Raw genomic sequence first — 18,154 nt, 5'->3', positions numbered from 1 at the left:
AGGAATTGATACTGATATTTTAAACCATATTCTTAAAATATTTTAAGGGGAAATGTGTTCTTTATAAGACATCTGAAAACCCATTTCTTCAACACAAATTTATTGAATGCCTATTCTAATGTGTTTATCTTAAAGCAAAATGTTGCACTAATTAAAATTACCTATAGGTATGAGTATAAAATAATGAAGGTTCAGAAGACACTAGCTAAAACAATTAAACCAACTCTTTTTTGAAGGAGAACTGGTGGGGTCAGGTGGGGGCAATACCAGAGTTAAGAGAGTTAACTGCTCACCTCAAACTCTTTGGGAAGGTAGCCCCATTTTTCCCCCAGTGGTCCTGAGACACTCAAATGGGAGAGGAGTCTAATCCCTCAAGTGTCCTTCAGGAAAAAAAAATGCTCTAAACCATTGGCCTAAATTACAAACTAGATGACATCCCAAAGGACTCATCTTATACTCCCCACTTTTAGTTAATTATTTGGCTTTGAAGAACTACTACACAACTTTGCAGCCTGAGAGGAAGAAAGGAAAACCAAAATACCATGGTCCTGGGCGCCTGGATGGCTCAGTGGATTAAGAGCCTGCCTTTGGCTCAGGTCATGATCCCAGGGTCCTGGGATCAAGCCCCGCACAGGGCTCACTGCTCGGAGGGGAGTCTGTTTCTCCCTCTCCCTCTGCCCCTCCCCCTGCTCATGCTCTCTCTCTCTCTCTCTCAAATAAATAAATAAAATCTTAAAAAAAAATACCATGATCCTGATCTGGCGCCTCCAGGTTGTAGCCATACCCCAGCAACGTGCGCACGGCCTCACGGAGGCTGTCCTTATTGGATTTCTTGGTGCGGTCATCTAGAAGGGCGTAGGGAACCAGGCGAGGGTTTCTTCTGTTCTTTACATCCTACAGGAAGAGAAAAGGTGTTGGTCATCAAAGCAGTACTAAAGCAATTGTTTTGGAAATATGACAGCCACCAAATACAATAGAATGTGAAGCCCCTGAGGTAAAAGCTGCCCCTCCCCCACCACCTTAGTCTTCTCAGGTAACGGAAGTTACTGAACCCCTACCAATATAAAAGATGGAATCCAGTGAGTAAATGTAGGCCCTCCCCAGGAGAAGAAAAAGTAAAAAACAACAATAACAAAAGCGAACTGGAAGGATCTCTCCATCATCTTCCATCTGCCGGGGTCACAGGGCAGTGGGTGAATTTAGAGAACACAGGATTTCTTTGCACAGTTGACAGACAAGTCTTTGTTACAAGAACAGCCAAATGATCACTGGTCACCTTTCACTGATTTTAGTCTACAAACAACACATGGCTGCTGTCCCTTTCTCGGAAAAACCCAGGGTGTTATAGATAGCCATTCTATGAACTCAAATAGCCTGAACGATATGCATTACGGTGACTCCATCAACCTGTGAAGCCAGTTAATAGCCAAAGTACTGAAATACCTACAAAACTCACGATTTGTCTATGACAAAAGAGGCTCCAGGTTTAAAATGTGATGAAACTGGTGTTGGCAAAGCAAGAAAGCTGGCTATCCTACTATCCTGGCAAAAAAAATCACTTCCTTCCATCCACTCCCTGAGACTCTCCTACAGATTTTGTCAGACTTTCCAGATTTCTGGAAGCATTCTCAATTCTCAGGTTAACCTGAGCATGACTAAGAATGAGGAGGCTGTGGATCTTCCCAAACCTTCTCAAATCAAATATGCTACATGGTGGATGGGGTTTGTCTTGGTTGGGTAGGAGCAAAGAAAGCTTTTCCTACTGTCTTCTCCCCTGGTCTCTAGCAAATTTGTACTAAATATCTGCTCCTGAACATGAACTGACACAGTGGGGGGTCAAGATCACCTAGTTTGTTTGGCGGGGAGCACCACTCCAAAGCTACCCCAAATAAACCAACAGTGTAAACATCACCCCACACTCCCCTCTTTCAACTTGGTTTTAGCCCCCAAACTTTTCCTCTATAGAAAGTCTGAAGCCTTGAATGAATCATTCTCTCTAGAGACGGTGTCCTGGGACTCTGTTAAAAGGAGCTTCCCAGGGGATTTGATGCACACTCATGGTTTGAAAGCAGCTGTGCTAGAGAGACAGAGAAGAGGGTAATTCAAGGAAACTGCTCTCAAGGACTTTCAATGAAGTTCTAAACTAGATTATGTTAAGGTGATGGAAGGTAACGCAAAATTCAAGACAACATTCATTCAAATAATCTGGCAAACATGGGCTATGTCAGTGGGGAATGTGGTGGAGGGATGGGGTGTGACCTGGGGGAAGTAATGGGGAAATGATTCTGGCAGGTTCAAAGAGAGCCTTGTGTTTTTATGAGGAACCACATGCACAGGAAGGAGCACCCCCACCCCCAGAAGAGAGGGACCTTAGGGAAATCCTGGTTTGTCTGACAGAGCTACGTGGTCTTTAAGGCAAGTAAGCCCTCCTTTTGCAGACAGCCAGTGTGGACCCCTGATCCATCTGGAGTATAAGGTTCAGGTTCTCTCTCTCTCTCTCTCTCTCTCTCTCTCACACACACACACACACACACACACACAATGCTGGAGCAGATGTAGTGTTGACATTCTCATCAGTTACAACCAGCTTAATTCAATATAAAAATATATTTTATGAGGTACATCAAGGCTCTTCAATTTTTCTTTAGCCTTCCCAATAGCAAGAACTCACTGGCTTAGAAGGATTTTCGAAATTCAGCTTTTCAAACCAATATTTAGGCTGTTTCCTGGACCACAGTCTAAGCCTGTAAGTAAGAATCCATTTTAGTCCTGAAGAATTTTAAGTAAAGGAAGCCTAAACTGAGCTGGCAAGAGGCACTGCAACAAGGAAGTGAAGAATTTTGGCTCTGGAGTCAGAAGGTTTGATCCCAAGCAGGTCTGCCACCTGCTAACTGGGTAGCACTGGGCAAACTGCTCCCAAGAAGGCTCCCCGTGCACCATATGTAAACTGGGAATAAAAATGATCCCTCCCTCACAGAACTATAGTCAGAGTTAAAGAGAATATGTGTAAAACTCTAGACATGGGGACTGCCACCTAATTGAATAGCAAACTGCCGTACGTATTTGGTCGGGCCCCGGCACTGCTATGAGCCTTTCTCATACGTAAGTTATAAAATGACATTAAATCACTTACTGATGAGGAAGACAGTGGCGCAGAGAATTTAAGTAGCCTGCCCAAGGTCACACAGTGACTCAGAGGCGAGGCTCAAATTTGCTCTTCGGCCGCTCTGCTATGCTGCCTCGGGATATACTCAATGACTGTTAAGTCACTCCCGCTAGCACCACCATTAATAGAGAGAGATCCATGCCTCTAACATCCAGAAACCTCAGAAAACTCTATCCTTTACTAAGTTTAACAAAAACTCAGTTAGTGGTAAAACATGACCTGAATTGATGCAAGCCTGTTTATAGGCTTTATTTATCCCTCTTGGTATTATCATGCCTACACTGTGCTGAACAAACAGTAATTTATATTCTGCTGTCCCGCTGAGGGTGGTAAGAAACATGTAATATATCACCATATTGCCATTCTGGAGACCGAAAGATATCTGGATTCTGACATTCATCTGGCCCCGGGGTTTTCGAATGAGCAACTGCGGACCTCTTTTATTATTTTATCTCAACTGTCTCATATTTCAAAAGTTTCTCCTTAAATACAATCTCAGAGAGAAATGCCATGAAACCATGTTATAAATGACTGTTCTGGTTAAAATTCACTGTGTACCTCATGTGAACACTCGGGGTTTGGTCATCTGACTTCTTGAGTCCAGCACTGAACAGGTATGTCAGTGCATATGTACATGAAGATATGTATCTGAGTTTCAAAACAGTCATTATTTAATCTCTCCTGTTAGGAATTATGCTGATCACCACTTAAGCAAATCTCAGCTTCCATGCCATCAAGCTAAATTCCCATGTACCTGTTGGATGCCATAAGTCCAGCCCTGCCGGATTCGATCCCGGGCCCACACATTATGAGCATTTTCCGCCAATTTGTCCACCATCGCTTCCTGAGATGGGGTGAGTTTGATGAAGCTCAGGTCCATTGGGGCAGGCTTATACCCACTTGTCAGCTGGTAACTACAAAGCAAAACAAAAGAAATATATAATTGGCCTTTCCGAAAAAGTCAAGGCTTAAAAATCCCTGTAACAGTCTTTTCATGGCCCCACCTACCTCTAATGGTTCATTTAACCACGTGGTTACCACTGAAGAGCAAGCCTGGAACCCTTCACTTAAGCTAATAACTCATTAGGTAGAAAGGCCACACAATCGTGGTCTCCATTTTTATACCAATAAAAGTGAAATGAGACAACTTACCAATCTCTCAAAGTTGAGAAGGATTTATTGAGTTCCTAACTGATGAGGCTTTTCTATAGTACAAACCAAAATATTGGTTACAAATGAAAACATCTGATGGATTTCTCTTCTTATTCTCGTTTTCTTCAACTTTTAAATGTTATATTAATTTGTATATTTACATATTTAATAAATCTGTGGATCTTTACAGATACTAGCTGTTTATTATACTATAGGTAAATTTTAATGCATTTATAAATTATTTTCCTATTTGCTTTTCCTAGTCATAGAATTTAGGAAGCCTCTGGATAAGACACAGTAGAAAATCCCAGATATTTAATCATCTAAAAAATTATTAAGGCCTGGATTTTAAGGAACTCTTACCAGAGACTACCTCCATACTCTGAAATGGAGAGAAAGTACTAAAATAAGAATAGGTTTTCATCTTTTGGAAGAAATAGAAAATAGAAAATTTTCAGTATGTACATATTGGGGCCTGGTACATACACGGTACCATACATGGAACATAATACTGCCCTGCTCCCCAAAGACACACACGCAGGCACCTCATTCTATTTAACTACTGAGATTCCAACAAAACCTATTTTATAGCTGCTTCTCTTCCATTCTTCTGTCATTGTTATATTCCCTATTATCAACTAAGCCTTGAGGTCAGGATTTGTTTCTAATCCATTTTTCTAACTGCCATTATACTTGAAATAGTGCATGGCAGATAATCAGCCTTTTGATCTATAGTTTTTGAAATAATTAGTGGGGAGAGGAAAGATGGAAGAGTAGGGAACCTTGTTTCATCGGGTGCCTTGTATTTAGCTAGGTAACTATCACATCATTCTGAAAACCTATGAATTCAACCTGAGATATAAGAAAAGAATTGCTAGAATTCTACAAATAGAAAAGTGACCACTTTTGGCAAGGTAGGAGGTGCAAAGTGAATTGGAGGGGATATATTGGAAGATAAACAGCACGGGGAGGGAGCCTCTATAAGCCAACTACCGGAAAGTGATATAGCCCCAGAGCACAAAATCAGTATTTTAAAAATCTGCTCCAGTGAGAAACATCCCTGCCTTAAAGGTGCTCAGATGGCAAAGCAGAGCAAAATCCTAGGTGGGATTATGTGGTCTCAGGGTCCCTAGGGTCATGGAAAGAATGGGGATGCCGGAGCGGGCAGAGTTCCCAAGCACTGAAGCAGGGAAACTGGCTATGGTCAGAGAGCCCAGGAGTGGGCTCTCAGCTCAGTCTGCCATAAACCGTGAATGGCAGTACAATAGGGGACCACTCTCCGTGTGGAGGTCCTGCAAGTGGCAGGCCTGCGAGAACCCTCTTCTCTCCCCCGAGAGGATAAGCACGGTGTGCTTCGAAGGAGTCTGCAGAGTTTGGTGCACACAAAAGTGAAGATTGCTTTTCCCTAAAGGTTTACTTAAGTTAGGGGGCCGAGATCTTTCAGCTCAGGCTGGAGATTGGGATGCGGCCATTTTTATTTTCATTCTCTAATGGGGCGCGGAAAAACTTCAGGGAACAAGAGCCACACAAAGCAACCCAAAGCAGCTTACACTGAGACCAGCCCCCCGGCAAGGGGCAGTGCAACTCCGCCCAGGCAGACACCTGAGAAAGAGCTCAACAGGCACCTCCCCCAGAAAACCAGCTGTAACATCAGTGGAATACCAAGTTTACCAAGCACACAGAATTGCAAAACTCCAGTGCTAGGGGAAAATAGTATATAGTATTCGAGGGTTTTTTCCCCATGATTCTTTTATCCTTTCAGTTTATAATTTCCCTTTTCTTTTTTTTTTCTTTTCAACTCATTTCTTATTTTAGCAACTCTTTGTTTTTAAGTTTTCTTTTTTAACTTCCATTTTTACATTTACATTTTATAGCTATATTCTTCATTTTTGGCTTCCTTTCAATGTATTCAATTTTATTTTTTTTGTGTGTGTGTGTGTATATATATATATATATATATATATATAAAGTTTTGCTTTCTTTGCAATTTTGGGATTTAGGGTCTTCTAACAAACAGAGCAAAATATACCCAGGACCAAGTAGATCACCCTGTTTTGTCCATCTGGGAGATTATAATCTTTTTCCTTTTCTTTTCATTTTTGGTTTCAGACCGCTTCAGATTTGTCTAGTGGGTATTTCGCTTGGGTCATGGTTGGTATTTTTTATTTTGTTCTCTTGTTCATCCATTCTTCTCTGGGCAAAATGACTAGAAAAAAGAATTCACAACAAAAGAAAGAACCAGAAGTAATACTCTCTGCCACAGACCTAATCAATATGGATATAAGTAAAAAGCTGGAATTCAGGATAACAATTATAAAGTTACTAGCTGGGCTTGAAAAAAGCGTAAAAGACACTCGAGAACCTCTTAGTGCAGAAATAAAATCTAATCAGGTTGAAATTTAAAAATGCTTTAACTGAGATGCATTCTAAATTGGATGCTCTAACAGCTAGGGTAAATGAGGCAGAAGAGAGAGTCAGTGACATAGAAGACAAGATGATGTAAAGGAAGGAATCTGAGGAAAAGAACGAAAAACAACTAATGGACCATGAAGAGAGGCTTTGAGAAATTAGCGATATCATAAAGTGAAACAATATTAGAATTATTGGGGTCTCAGAGAAAGAAGAAAGAGAGAGAGGGACAGAAGGTATATTTGAGCAAATCACAGCTGAGAACTTCCCTAATCTGGGGAAGGAAACAGACATTCAAGTCCAAGAGATAGAGAGAGTGCCCCACAAAATCAATAAAAATAGATTAAAACCCCAACATATAATAGTGAAGCAATGCAAATTTCAGAGATAAAGAGAAAATCCCGAAAGCAGCTTGAGGCAAGAGCTCCTTAACCTACAATAGTAGAAACATTAGACTGGCATCAGACCTAGCCACAGAGACCTGGCTGGTCAGAAAGGGCTGGTGGCATGATATATTCATGATACTAAATGAGAAAAACATGCAGCCAAGAATGCTTTTTCCAGCTAAGGTGTCATTCAGAATGGAGGGAAAGATAGAGAACTTCCAGGACAAACAGAAACTAAAAGAAATTGTGATTACTAAACCAGCCCTGTGAGAAATATTAAAGGGGATCCTGTAAGTGAAGAGAGCCCAAAAGTAACATAGACCTGAAAGAAACAGAGACAATCTACAGAAACAGAGACTTTACAGGTAATAAAATGGCACTATATTCATATCCTTCAATAGTTACTCTGAATGTAAATGGGCTAAATGCTATAATCAAAAGACACAGGGTATCAGACTGGATAAAAAGCAAGACCAATCCATATGCTGCCTACAAGAGATGGATTTTAGACCCAAAGACACCTCCAGATTGAAAGTGAGGGGGAGCCGAACAATTTATCATGCCAATGGACATCAAAAGAAAGCTGGGACAGCAATCCACATATCAGACAAATTAGATTTTAAACCAAAGACCATGGTAAGGGATGAAGAGGGACACTATATCATACTTAAAGGGTTTATCCAACAGAAGATCTAACAATTATAAGTATTTATGCTCCTAATTTGGGAGCAGCCAATTATATAAACCAACTAATAACCAAATTAAGGAAACACATTGATAATAATACAATTAATAGTAGGGGATTTCACCCTACTCAGCAATGGGCAGCTCATCTAAGCATAATATCAACAAGGAAATAAGGGCTTTGAATGACACACTGGACCAGATGGACTTCACAGATATATACAGAGCATTCCATCCTAATGCAACAGAATACACATTCTTCTCAAGTGCACATGGAACACTCTCCAGAACAGATCACATACTGGGTCATAAATCAGGCCTAAGCCAGTACCAGAGGACTGGGATTATTCCATTCATATTTTCAAACCACAATGCACTGAAACTTGAACTCAGTCACAAGAGGAAATTTGAAAGGAACTCAAACACTTGGAGGTTAAAGAGCATCCTACTAAAGAATGAACAGGTCAAGCAGGAAACGAAAGAATTAAAAAAAAATTCATAGAAACAAATGAAAATGAAAACACAACTGTTCAAAACCTTTGGGATGCAGCAAAGACAGTACTTTTAAAAGGGAAGTATATAGCATACAAGCCTTTCTCAAGAAACAAGAAAGGTCTCAAATACACAACCTAAACTTACACCTAAAGGAGCTGGAGAAAGAACAGCATATAAAGCCTAAACCCAGCAGAAGTGAATCCATAAGGATTAGAGCAGAAATCATTGAAATAGGGGCGCCTGGGTGGCTCAGTCGTTAAGTGTCTGCCTTCGGCTCAGGTCACGATCCCAGAGTCCTGGGATCGAGTCCCACATCGGGCTCCCTGCTCCGCGGGAAGCCTGCTTCTCCCTCTGCCGCTCCCTGCCACTCTGCCTGCTTGTGATTCCTCTCTCTCTCTCTGTGTCAAATAAATAAATAAAATCTTTAAAAAAAAAAAAAAAAAGAAATCATTGAAATAGAAACCAAAAGAACAGTAGAACAGATCAACGAAACTAGGAGCTGGTTCTCCAAAAGAATTAACGATCGATAAACTCCAAGCCGGACTTATCAAAAAGAAGAGAAAGGACACAAATAAATAAAATCATGAATGAAAGAGGAGAGATCACAACCAACACTGAAGACATACCAACAATCATAAGAATATATTATGAGCAACCATATGCCAAAAATTAGGCAATCTGGAAGAAACAGATGCATTCCTAAGAGATGTATAAATACCAAAACTGAAACAGGAAGAAATAGAAAATCTGAACAGACCCATAACCAGCAAGGAAATTGAATCAGTAATCAAAATTCTCCCAACAAACAGTAGTCCAGGGCCAGATGGCTTCCCAGGTGAAGAACTAATACCTATTCTTCTGAAGCTGTTTCAAAATACAGAAAGGGAAGGAAAACTTCCAAACTCGTTCTATGAGGCTAGCACTACCTTGATCCCAAAACCAGACAAAGCTCCATCAAAAAGGAGAAATACAGACCAATATCCCTGATGAACATGGATGCCAAAATACTCACCAAGATACTAGTCAATAGGATCCAACAGTACAGTAAAAGGATTATTCACCATGACCAAGTGGGATTTATTCCTGGGCTGCATGGGTGGTTCAACATTTGCAAATCAATCAACATGATGTATCACATTAATAAAAGAAAGGACAAGAACCATATGATCCTCTCAACTGATGAGAAAAAGAATTTGACAAAATATAGCATCATTTCTTAATTAAAACTCTCCACAGTGTAGGGATAGAGGGAACATACCTCAATATCATAAAAGCCATCTATGAAAAACCCACGGAGAATATCATTCTCATTGGGGAAAAACTGAGAGCTTCTCCCCTAAAGTCAGGAACATGACAGGGATGCCCACTCTCACCACTGTTGTTCAACATAGTGCTAGAAGTCCTAGTCTCAGCAATCAGACAACAAAAAGAAATTAAAGGCATGCAAATTGACAATGAAGAAGTCAAACTCACTCTTCGCAGATGACATGATACTTTAGGTGGAAAACCCCAAAGACTCCACCCCAAAATTGTGAAAACTCAACAGAAATTCAGGAACGTGGCAGGATATAGAATCAATGCACAGACGTCAGTTGCATTATGTGCATTATGCACTAAAAATGAGACAGAAAAATGCAAAATTAAGGAGTTGATCCCATTTACAATTGTACCAAAAACCATAAGATAACCAGGAATAAACCTAACCAAAGAGGTAAAGGATCTGTACTCTAAAAACTATAGAACACGTATGAAAGAAATTGAGGAAGACACAAAGAAATGGAAAACACATTCCATGTTCATGGACTGGAAGAAAAAATATTGCTAAAATGTCTATGCTACTAGGGAATTCTATACATTCCATGCAATCCTTATCAAAATACCATCAAGTTTTTTTACAGAGCTGGAACAAATAATCCTAAAATTTGTATGGAACAGAAAAGACCCCGAATAGCCAGAGGAATGTTGAAAAAGAAAACCAAAGCTGGTGGCATCACTTTGCCAGACTTCAAGCTCTGTACAAAGCTGAATCATCAAGACAGTACGGTATTGGTACAAAAACAGACACATAGACCAATGGAACAGAATAGAGAATCCAGAAATGGACTCTCAACTCTATGGTCAACTAATCTTTGACAAGACAGGAAAGAAGATCTAATGGGAAAAGGACAGTCTCTTTAATAAATGGTGCTGGGAAAATTGGACAGCCATATGTAAAAGAATGAAACTGGACCATTTTCTTACACCACACAAAGATAAACTCAAAATGGATGGAAGACCTAAATGTGAGAGAGGAATCCATCAAAATCCTGGAAGAGAACACAGGCAGCAACTTCTGTGACCTCGGCCGCAGAACTTCTTGCGAGACATGTCTCCAAAGGCAAGGGAAACAAAAGCAAAAATGAACTATTGGGACTTCATCAAGATAAAAAGCTTCTGCACAGCAAAGAAAACAGTCAACAAAACTAAAAGGCAACCTATGGAATACAAGATTTTTGCAAATGACATCAAATAAAGGGCTAGTATCCATGATCTATAAAGAATTTATCAAACTCAACACCTCAAAAAACAAATAATCTAGTCAAGAAATGGGCAGAAGACATGAACAGATATTTCTCCAAAGAAGACATACAATGACCAACAGACACATGAAAAATTGCTCCACATCCCTTGGCATCAGAGAAATACACATCAAAACAATGATGAGATACCACCTCACACTAGTCAGAATGGCAAAAATTAACAACTCAGGAAAAAGTAAATGTTGGTGAGGATGAAGAGAAAGGGGAACCCTCTTACACTGTTGGTGGGAATGTAAGCTGGTGCAGCCACTCTGGAAAACAGTATGGAGGTTCCTCAAGAAGTTAAAAATAGAGCTACCCTATGACCCAGCAATTGCACTACTATGTATTTACCCCAAATATACAAATGTAGGGATCCGAAGGGGCACCTGCAACCCAATGTTCATAGCAGCAATGTCCACAATAGCCAAACTGTGGAAAGAGCTGAGAAGTCCATCAAAAGATGAAAGGATAAGGAAGATGTGGTATATATATATATATGGAATATTACTCAGCCATCAGAAAGTATGAATACTTACCATTTACATTGATGTGGATGGAACTGGAGGGTATTATGTTGAGCAAAATAACTCAATCAGAGAAAGACAATTATCATATGGTTTTACTCATATGTGGAATGTAAGAAACAGCACAGAGGATCACAGGGGAAGGGAAGAAAAACTGAATGGGAAGTCATCAGAGAGGGAGAAAAACCATGATTTACTCTTGACTATAGGAAACAAACTGAGGATTGCTGGAGGGGAGGTGGGTAGGGGGATGGGGTAATTGGGTGATGGGCATTAAGGAGGGCATGTGATGTGATGAGCACTGGGTATTATACACAACTGATGAATCACTGAACACTACATCTGATACTAATGATGTACTATATGTTGGCTAACTGAATTTAAATTTAAAAAAAAAGAATTAACTTTACATGCCAAATTAATATAAAGGTACATGGATCTTCATCTCAAAGATTCTCCTTTGTACAAAGAAAATTCACCAGCTAATTATGCCAAGTTAAAAAAAAATGATCAGAACATGAGAAAATGCTGAGATAAAACTATGTCATCTTTTTTCTTTTAAGTATTCTGGGCTATGGCTAGCAGAATTACCAGGTAAGCTTCTTTATGGCAGGAAGTTCGACTGCTTTGTTCCTTACTACCCACAAAACGGAGAATAGCATCTGATTCATGGTAGGCATTCAATAAAAATATGTTGAATGAATCGATGTGTTACAGCAAATAATTTTTAAGCATGAATAAAGCTGAGATTGCCTTAGTTACTATTTCATTATAAGACATCTCATATTTTATAAATCATTTATCTATAGACAAAATTATTGGAAATATTTTGTTTTGTGTAAGTGGATTAGATTAGTCTGGCAATTGTAACAATTATGGCTAATTACGGCCTTATGTCATTCAATTTACATCACAAGCCACGTTTATAGACGAGAAATTTTGTTCTGTTTTAAATCAGAACTCTGCATGTTTGGGTAATTAACAATATTTTTTATTTCATTTTTTTTATAAAGAAGCCACATGGGATTTTTTACTTTTTTTTTTTTTTTAATATTTTATTTATTTATTTGTCAGAGAGAGAGAGCACAAGCAGAGGGAGCGGCAGCCAGAGGGAGAAGCAGGGCTGAGCAAGGAGCCTAATGCGGGACTCGATCGCAGGACCCCAGGATCATGACCTGAGTACCCGGGATCATGACCTGAGCAGAAGGCAGACACTTAACTGACTGAGCCACCCAGGCGTCCCACATGGGATTTTTTAATTGCTCATAGAAATCATTGTATGTTACAGAATTCTGATTATAAATAGATAAATCTATAAACTGTAAGCACAGCCTATGTACAAGTTCTCATTCAGAAAATATTTTTTTTCAAGAATACATTTGCAATGTACCAACAGATGAGCAAGCTGGCAGAGTCTGATTTCCAAGTTTAACGTGACTTGTTGGAAGCAGTGTTAGGAACAATGACAAAGAACTATCTTTGCTACTGTACCATCTTCCTGTCTCTGCTTGACACCCTCCCCTCCTGATTTCCCCACAACTGCCCAGCACAGGGTAGCCCAATGGCACACAATTCTTTTTTCTCCCATTTTCCAATGGTCCTGAGCCCTCCTAGCCATCACAGAGGGGACACACAGGACAGAGTTTTGAAACTAATCTATGAAAAATTGATTAGAGCCTAATTCATCTTAATGAGCGATGTGTGCATTTGAAAAGAGGAAAAATCCTCTCTGGCAACCCATTTTAATGGTAACCTCCCAGTAATATCTCATATGGAATAGGGGGGTATGTTTGAAAGGTGGAGGATGGGAAGGACGTCCTTCCAAGTCAAACATTATAGATAAGTTCTACTAATGTGTAAAGCTGGATAATACAGGACATAAGTGTTTCTCCTGATTTTCTAAATTTTTCCCTTCCTACATGGAGTATCTACCAGAGCTGCTTTAATCTGTGGTCACAATGAAAACCCACGGAGATGTATTTGCATCTGTTGATTTCAAACAGCACAATAATTAATTAGTTCGTGCTCGCTATCAGATGTAGACCACAATTCATTTTACTTTTCTAAATAATCCTGTGTAAGGAAGGATTTGAAGGTTCAAGTGATTCTTTTAAATGGCTAATAATCCCTTCCAAATTAAAGTTACCAACTCCCATTTCACCTGAACCTTACTTCCATACTGTTATACTTCAAATCGTCTACAGTAAAGATAAATACAAATATCTTTGAAATTCATAGACTTCAACCTACCGTATTTGATAAAAATGCTGACATCATCAATGCCTAACTAATATGAATCAGTATCAACAATGATTTATACAACTCTTTTTGTTTGTAGTACATGTTGACAAAGAATCAAACCACTATATCAAAATAGGATTTTTTTTTTAAAGAGCATAAATGAACTTTGGCAAATTGTGTGCATTTCACCTTATTAATGTAATTTCATTAGGTACATAAAGGTCAACCAACTGCTAATTGGAAATATTACCTTCTTGTGGTTGAAAAAGAACAAAAAGCAAAGCTTTTGAGAAAAATGAGATTGACATAAGCCTTGGAAGCTAAGTGGTTTCAAGTAAAGTTTCAGATTAATTTCCAGAAATTTAAAAGAAATGAAAGAAAGACTGCTGTACCAATTCTTGGGAATTAGAATTTCATAGCCCAAGGAATAGGGAAAAGTAATATCATTAGTAATTATATTAATACAGAATACATACAGCTCATATTAAAGACATTCATGTGTTACATCCTACTTTCTTGAGCTTCCTGGGAAAATTCTACCAGAATCAGTCAATAGATATTTTCTCCTGCAATCTGTTTAGTTGGTATCATTTTAACTTCCTTTACCTTAATATGCAAAGTCCCCATTCCATCAATCATTCTGAAATTTAGCTAATGAGGAATATATGTGGAACTAAATAAATACATTCAATATACTCACTTTCCAAGGTATCAAAATTCTTTTGCAGTTATTAGCTCTCAATTTTGCTGTAGCATATAATCCAGTAATTAAAATAAAACAGTAAGATTAATAAGCTATATATACTGGGCTTCAGTTTCTTTTTTAAAATATCTTTTTGCTCGGAAAAATAAAAACAACTGGCAAACTGCCAGTTTCATCTGCATTAAATTACCAAAGATATAAACAAAAAATTGATAGCACTTGTCCCCACTGATGAGCTGTCATGTTAAGTAGCAATTTAGTTTTGTGCTTCATTCCCACCTGACCCACATTTTTCCTAAGCAGGTATTCTAAATGAGCCTTTGAAAAAAGCATTCAGTATAATATCACTAAAGGGGCAATTAAAGTGGTGTACAAAAAACATGGCAGAATACCAAAAACACTAAGCAGAAAAACCTTTTCTTTTTTTTCTAGCCTCTCCCACCTCTCAAGCTTCCTTGTTTAGTAGGAATCAGGTTAAATGAAGCTTGGAAGTCATTATGCTGTGAAGGATGTGCAGTAAACATGAAAAGATTATGTCCAAGTTCAGTGGATGTTAGGTGTAAATTTCAAAACCAAATCAGCCCTTCAAGTACCTTGGAACAAATGGGAAAATCTCAGATGACTGCACACCAGAGATATTAAGGACAAGTTTTGCTGGAAGCACATCTACTAACAATGCATACTGGGCTGACATTTTCACAGAAAGAATAGAGAGAGAATTAAAAAACCCTTCTCCAGGAAACAAATACAGGAGAATTAATTTCAATGTAGAAATTAGAAAGGAAACGGACAAGGGATATATTTTTTCTACGACTTCACTTCCTTGTTTTTAAGTAAATGTAATACGATGAAGTGCCTGGGAGGCCTCCCTTACCCCACCCAATTCCTTTTTTATCAATTTCTTTTTACTCCAAGGCCTTCCACTACCCCACAGCCCCTTTGAAACAAAACACAAGGTATCCAATGCCCCAAGGAGGGGTCATCTCAAGAGAGAGACCACAGAAAGCCATTCTTGGCTTTTGGATTTTAAAAAACAGGCTTTGAAAATTCACTGCAGAGACAAAAGTCTTTTAGATAAAAGGCCTTCTGATATTTGAATATCAAAAAAACAAACCCTTGAGACTTGAGGAAAACCAGATAAAGACTCCTTCTCCCGCCCAGACTGGTTCCAGAGCCTAGAGGACAGGGGAGCTGGAGGGAAGCCAAAGCTCCCCAACACCCACCCAGGTAGAGACAAGGAAGATCCCAGGGCCAAGGTGAACTTCTGTCTTGCTTCCAGAGCATACGGAGGAAAATGGCCAGGTCTTAGAATCTCCCACACTCAACCCCTTCCTTGCACAACACAACTTCAGAAAAATAAATATGGCAACCAACCAAGTCTAGGCTGATAGACCACCCTCCCCACTCGCTCCACCAACAGACTGCAATACTCAAATTGCCAGAAAGAGTATTCTTAGGTTTCTGATACTCCCTAAACTGACTTAAAGGAAGCTAAAAGAAGAGCAGTGACCTGGAGTACTCACAGAAATGAGAAGAAACCCACTGTGTAGACCCATTACCAAAGACCAGTGGGGAAAACAGGTATCCCATAGGATACCAGCAGCGATGAATGAAGACAATTGCAAAGACACTCCCCTGACCAAACTTGAGTCAGGCTCCTCTGAGCCCCCCTCTTTTGGACTGGGACTCTGACCTTGGGCTCTGTCCTTGTTCCAATTAGTTCCATTTTAGCAAGAACCCTACTGGATCAGTTTAACAAAAATCCTCCATCCTTGATATCTGATCACATTCTTCATCTCCCACCCTTGACATTTTATCACAAGGTCTGCCTTCAACAAGAATCCTATCAAGTTGCTTTTGCAGAATCCCCCTTCTCCTTGATGTTTCCTATTAGTAATCTTCTATCCACTGCCTTCCCCTACCCCTGATCCTTCTCCTTGGCAATAAATCCCCACTTCTCCTTGTTCAGAATGGAGTTCAGTTTGACACAGAGGTCCCTCTTCCCCTATTGCAATAGTTCCTGAATAAAATTTGCCTTTATAGCTTTAACTTCTGTCCAGCTCTAATTTGCTTTGACATAATTCAGTCATCACAGCAAAATCAAAGGAGGTGGAGCATGGATCCAATGTCTCCTCCCCAACGGGTGAGTGTCCCAAACACAGGTAGCCCCAGTGGTAAGAGGGAGGTAGACACTGAATTCAAATTCAACAACAAATACTCATTCAGTGGTAGAATTAAAACATTCTAGGCCCTATTCTAGGAACTAATGATATATCATTGAATAACATGGACAAAAAAAGTCTATAGAAATTATGTTCTGATAGAGAATCAGGCAATAAAGTAAGTGCAAAACAATAGTATGTTAGATGTAAGTGCTGTGGGGAAGAATAAAAGAGAAAAGGGGGCATGCGGAAATGTACAATTTTTAAAAAGGAGCAATTTTATTTTTTTTTATTAAATAGGGAATAATCTTAAAGAAGTGAAGAAGGATTGCTTTGAGATGACATTTGAATCAAAACTTAAAGGTGAAAATAAACACAGAAAACATTGATTTTAACAGTTTGCACTGAACAGACTAGGATTAAGTTTCTAATACTAAGCTTCATTCTGGTGCAAGGTCCATTGGGCTTAAATATGAAATTAAACCTGATCAGAGAAAATAAAGAACATTATATATTAGCACATTTTTAAATTTGTGATTTGTGAAATTTACTCATTACACATAAAAGGAGTGTATAAATCTGTTTTTTTTTCCTTCATGATCACAGTGCTTCATCATTAAAGAAAAAATCCAACTGTATTTGTAACACCATCTTTCATTTAGGTAAATATTTACATAAACTGAATGTGGTACATGTGCTATGTCTATGTAAGCAGTATATATATATATATATATATATATATATCATGGGCCTACACAATTCAGCATCCAAGCCTTCAAATTAGAAAGTCATTTATATATACCTATATGCATTGAGAATATCATTCTTAGCCTTTTATGTGCCCACATATGCCTGAGATACCATTCATCCCTTCACTTCCCATCACTACCAGGGGCTTCATAGAATTAGTGGTAAGAAGGTGATGGGGGACAGAGGGAATTTACCACTGGATTTAAAGACCTCTCGACAATTCTAAACATTACCAATTCATAATTCAACACTACCTGTTACCTCCCAGTGATATATAGAGGCAACCAGTTCCTGATCTACTATGTTCGTGCTATTTTAATAACACAGATAAGTGCTAAAGAAAAGTTTAATAAATGGCACTGGTATTCAGACAAGATTTTTTTCATTTTTTTAAAAAGATTTTATTTATTTATTTGAGAGAGAGAGAGAGCACACAAGCCAGGGGGAGAGACAGGAGAGGGAGAGCAGACCTCCTGCTTGAGCAGGGTGCCTGACACGGGACTCAATCCCAGCACCCTGGCGTCATGACCTGAGCCAAAAGCAGATGCTTACCTGACGGAGCCACCCAGGTGCCCTGGATTTTTTTCATTTAAACCTATAATTCTGTTCTGTTTTTAAATCTCAATTACTCAGGCATATTAGAAATTGGCAATCATAAGCTCTCTAAGTGGATTCTTTCCATTGCATTTTTCTTTGTCCCTATGGTAAATGGACCCTGTTCATCAAACTGTGCAGTGGGTCAAGAGCTTCACTTTACAATAAATGTAGGAAGATCCATGAATTTAAGAATTGATGATAATATGTTACACTCTTCAATTGCCTGTTTGTTTTGAGGAGGAATAAGAAGGGGGGAAAGAACTACGACGAATCACACATTCCACAAAAGTCCTTAAGGATTTTTAATGAAATGATGTGTATTAT

General features: G+C 39.0%; 1 protein-coding gene across 3 annotated transcripts in view; it reads right to left on the bottom strand.

Moving 5' to 3' along the window:
* Positions 1–18,154, bottom strand: part of RYR2 (ryanodine receptor 2) — a 739,460-nt gene that overhangs the window by 274,021 nt on the left and 447,285 nt on the right. For all 3 annotated transcript variants that reach the window (XM_032430318.1, XM_032430320.1, XM_032430321.1), the window contains 2 exons: positions 3,921–4,080; positions 747–894 (listed from right to left, as the gene is read on the bottom strand). In XM_032430318.1, coding sequence (XP_032286209.1) covers positions 747–894; positions 3,921–4,080 — 308 coding nt within the window. The remainder of the gene's footprint in view (positions 1–746; positions 895–3,920; positions 4,081–18,154) is intronic.

This window comes from Phoca vitulina, unplaced genomic scaffold, assembly GCF_004348235.1.
Source record: "Phoca vitulina isolate PV1807 unplaced genomic scaffold, GSC_HSeal_1.0 scaffold43, whole genome shotgun sequence".
Lineage (NCBI taxonomy): Eukaryota > Metazoa > Chordata > Mammalia > Carnivora > Phocidae > Phoca > Phoca vitulina.
This window is presented reverse-complemented; position numbering and strand designations above follow the sequence as displayed.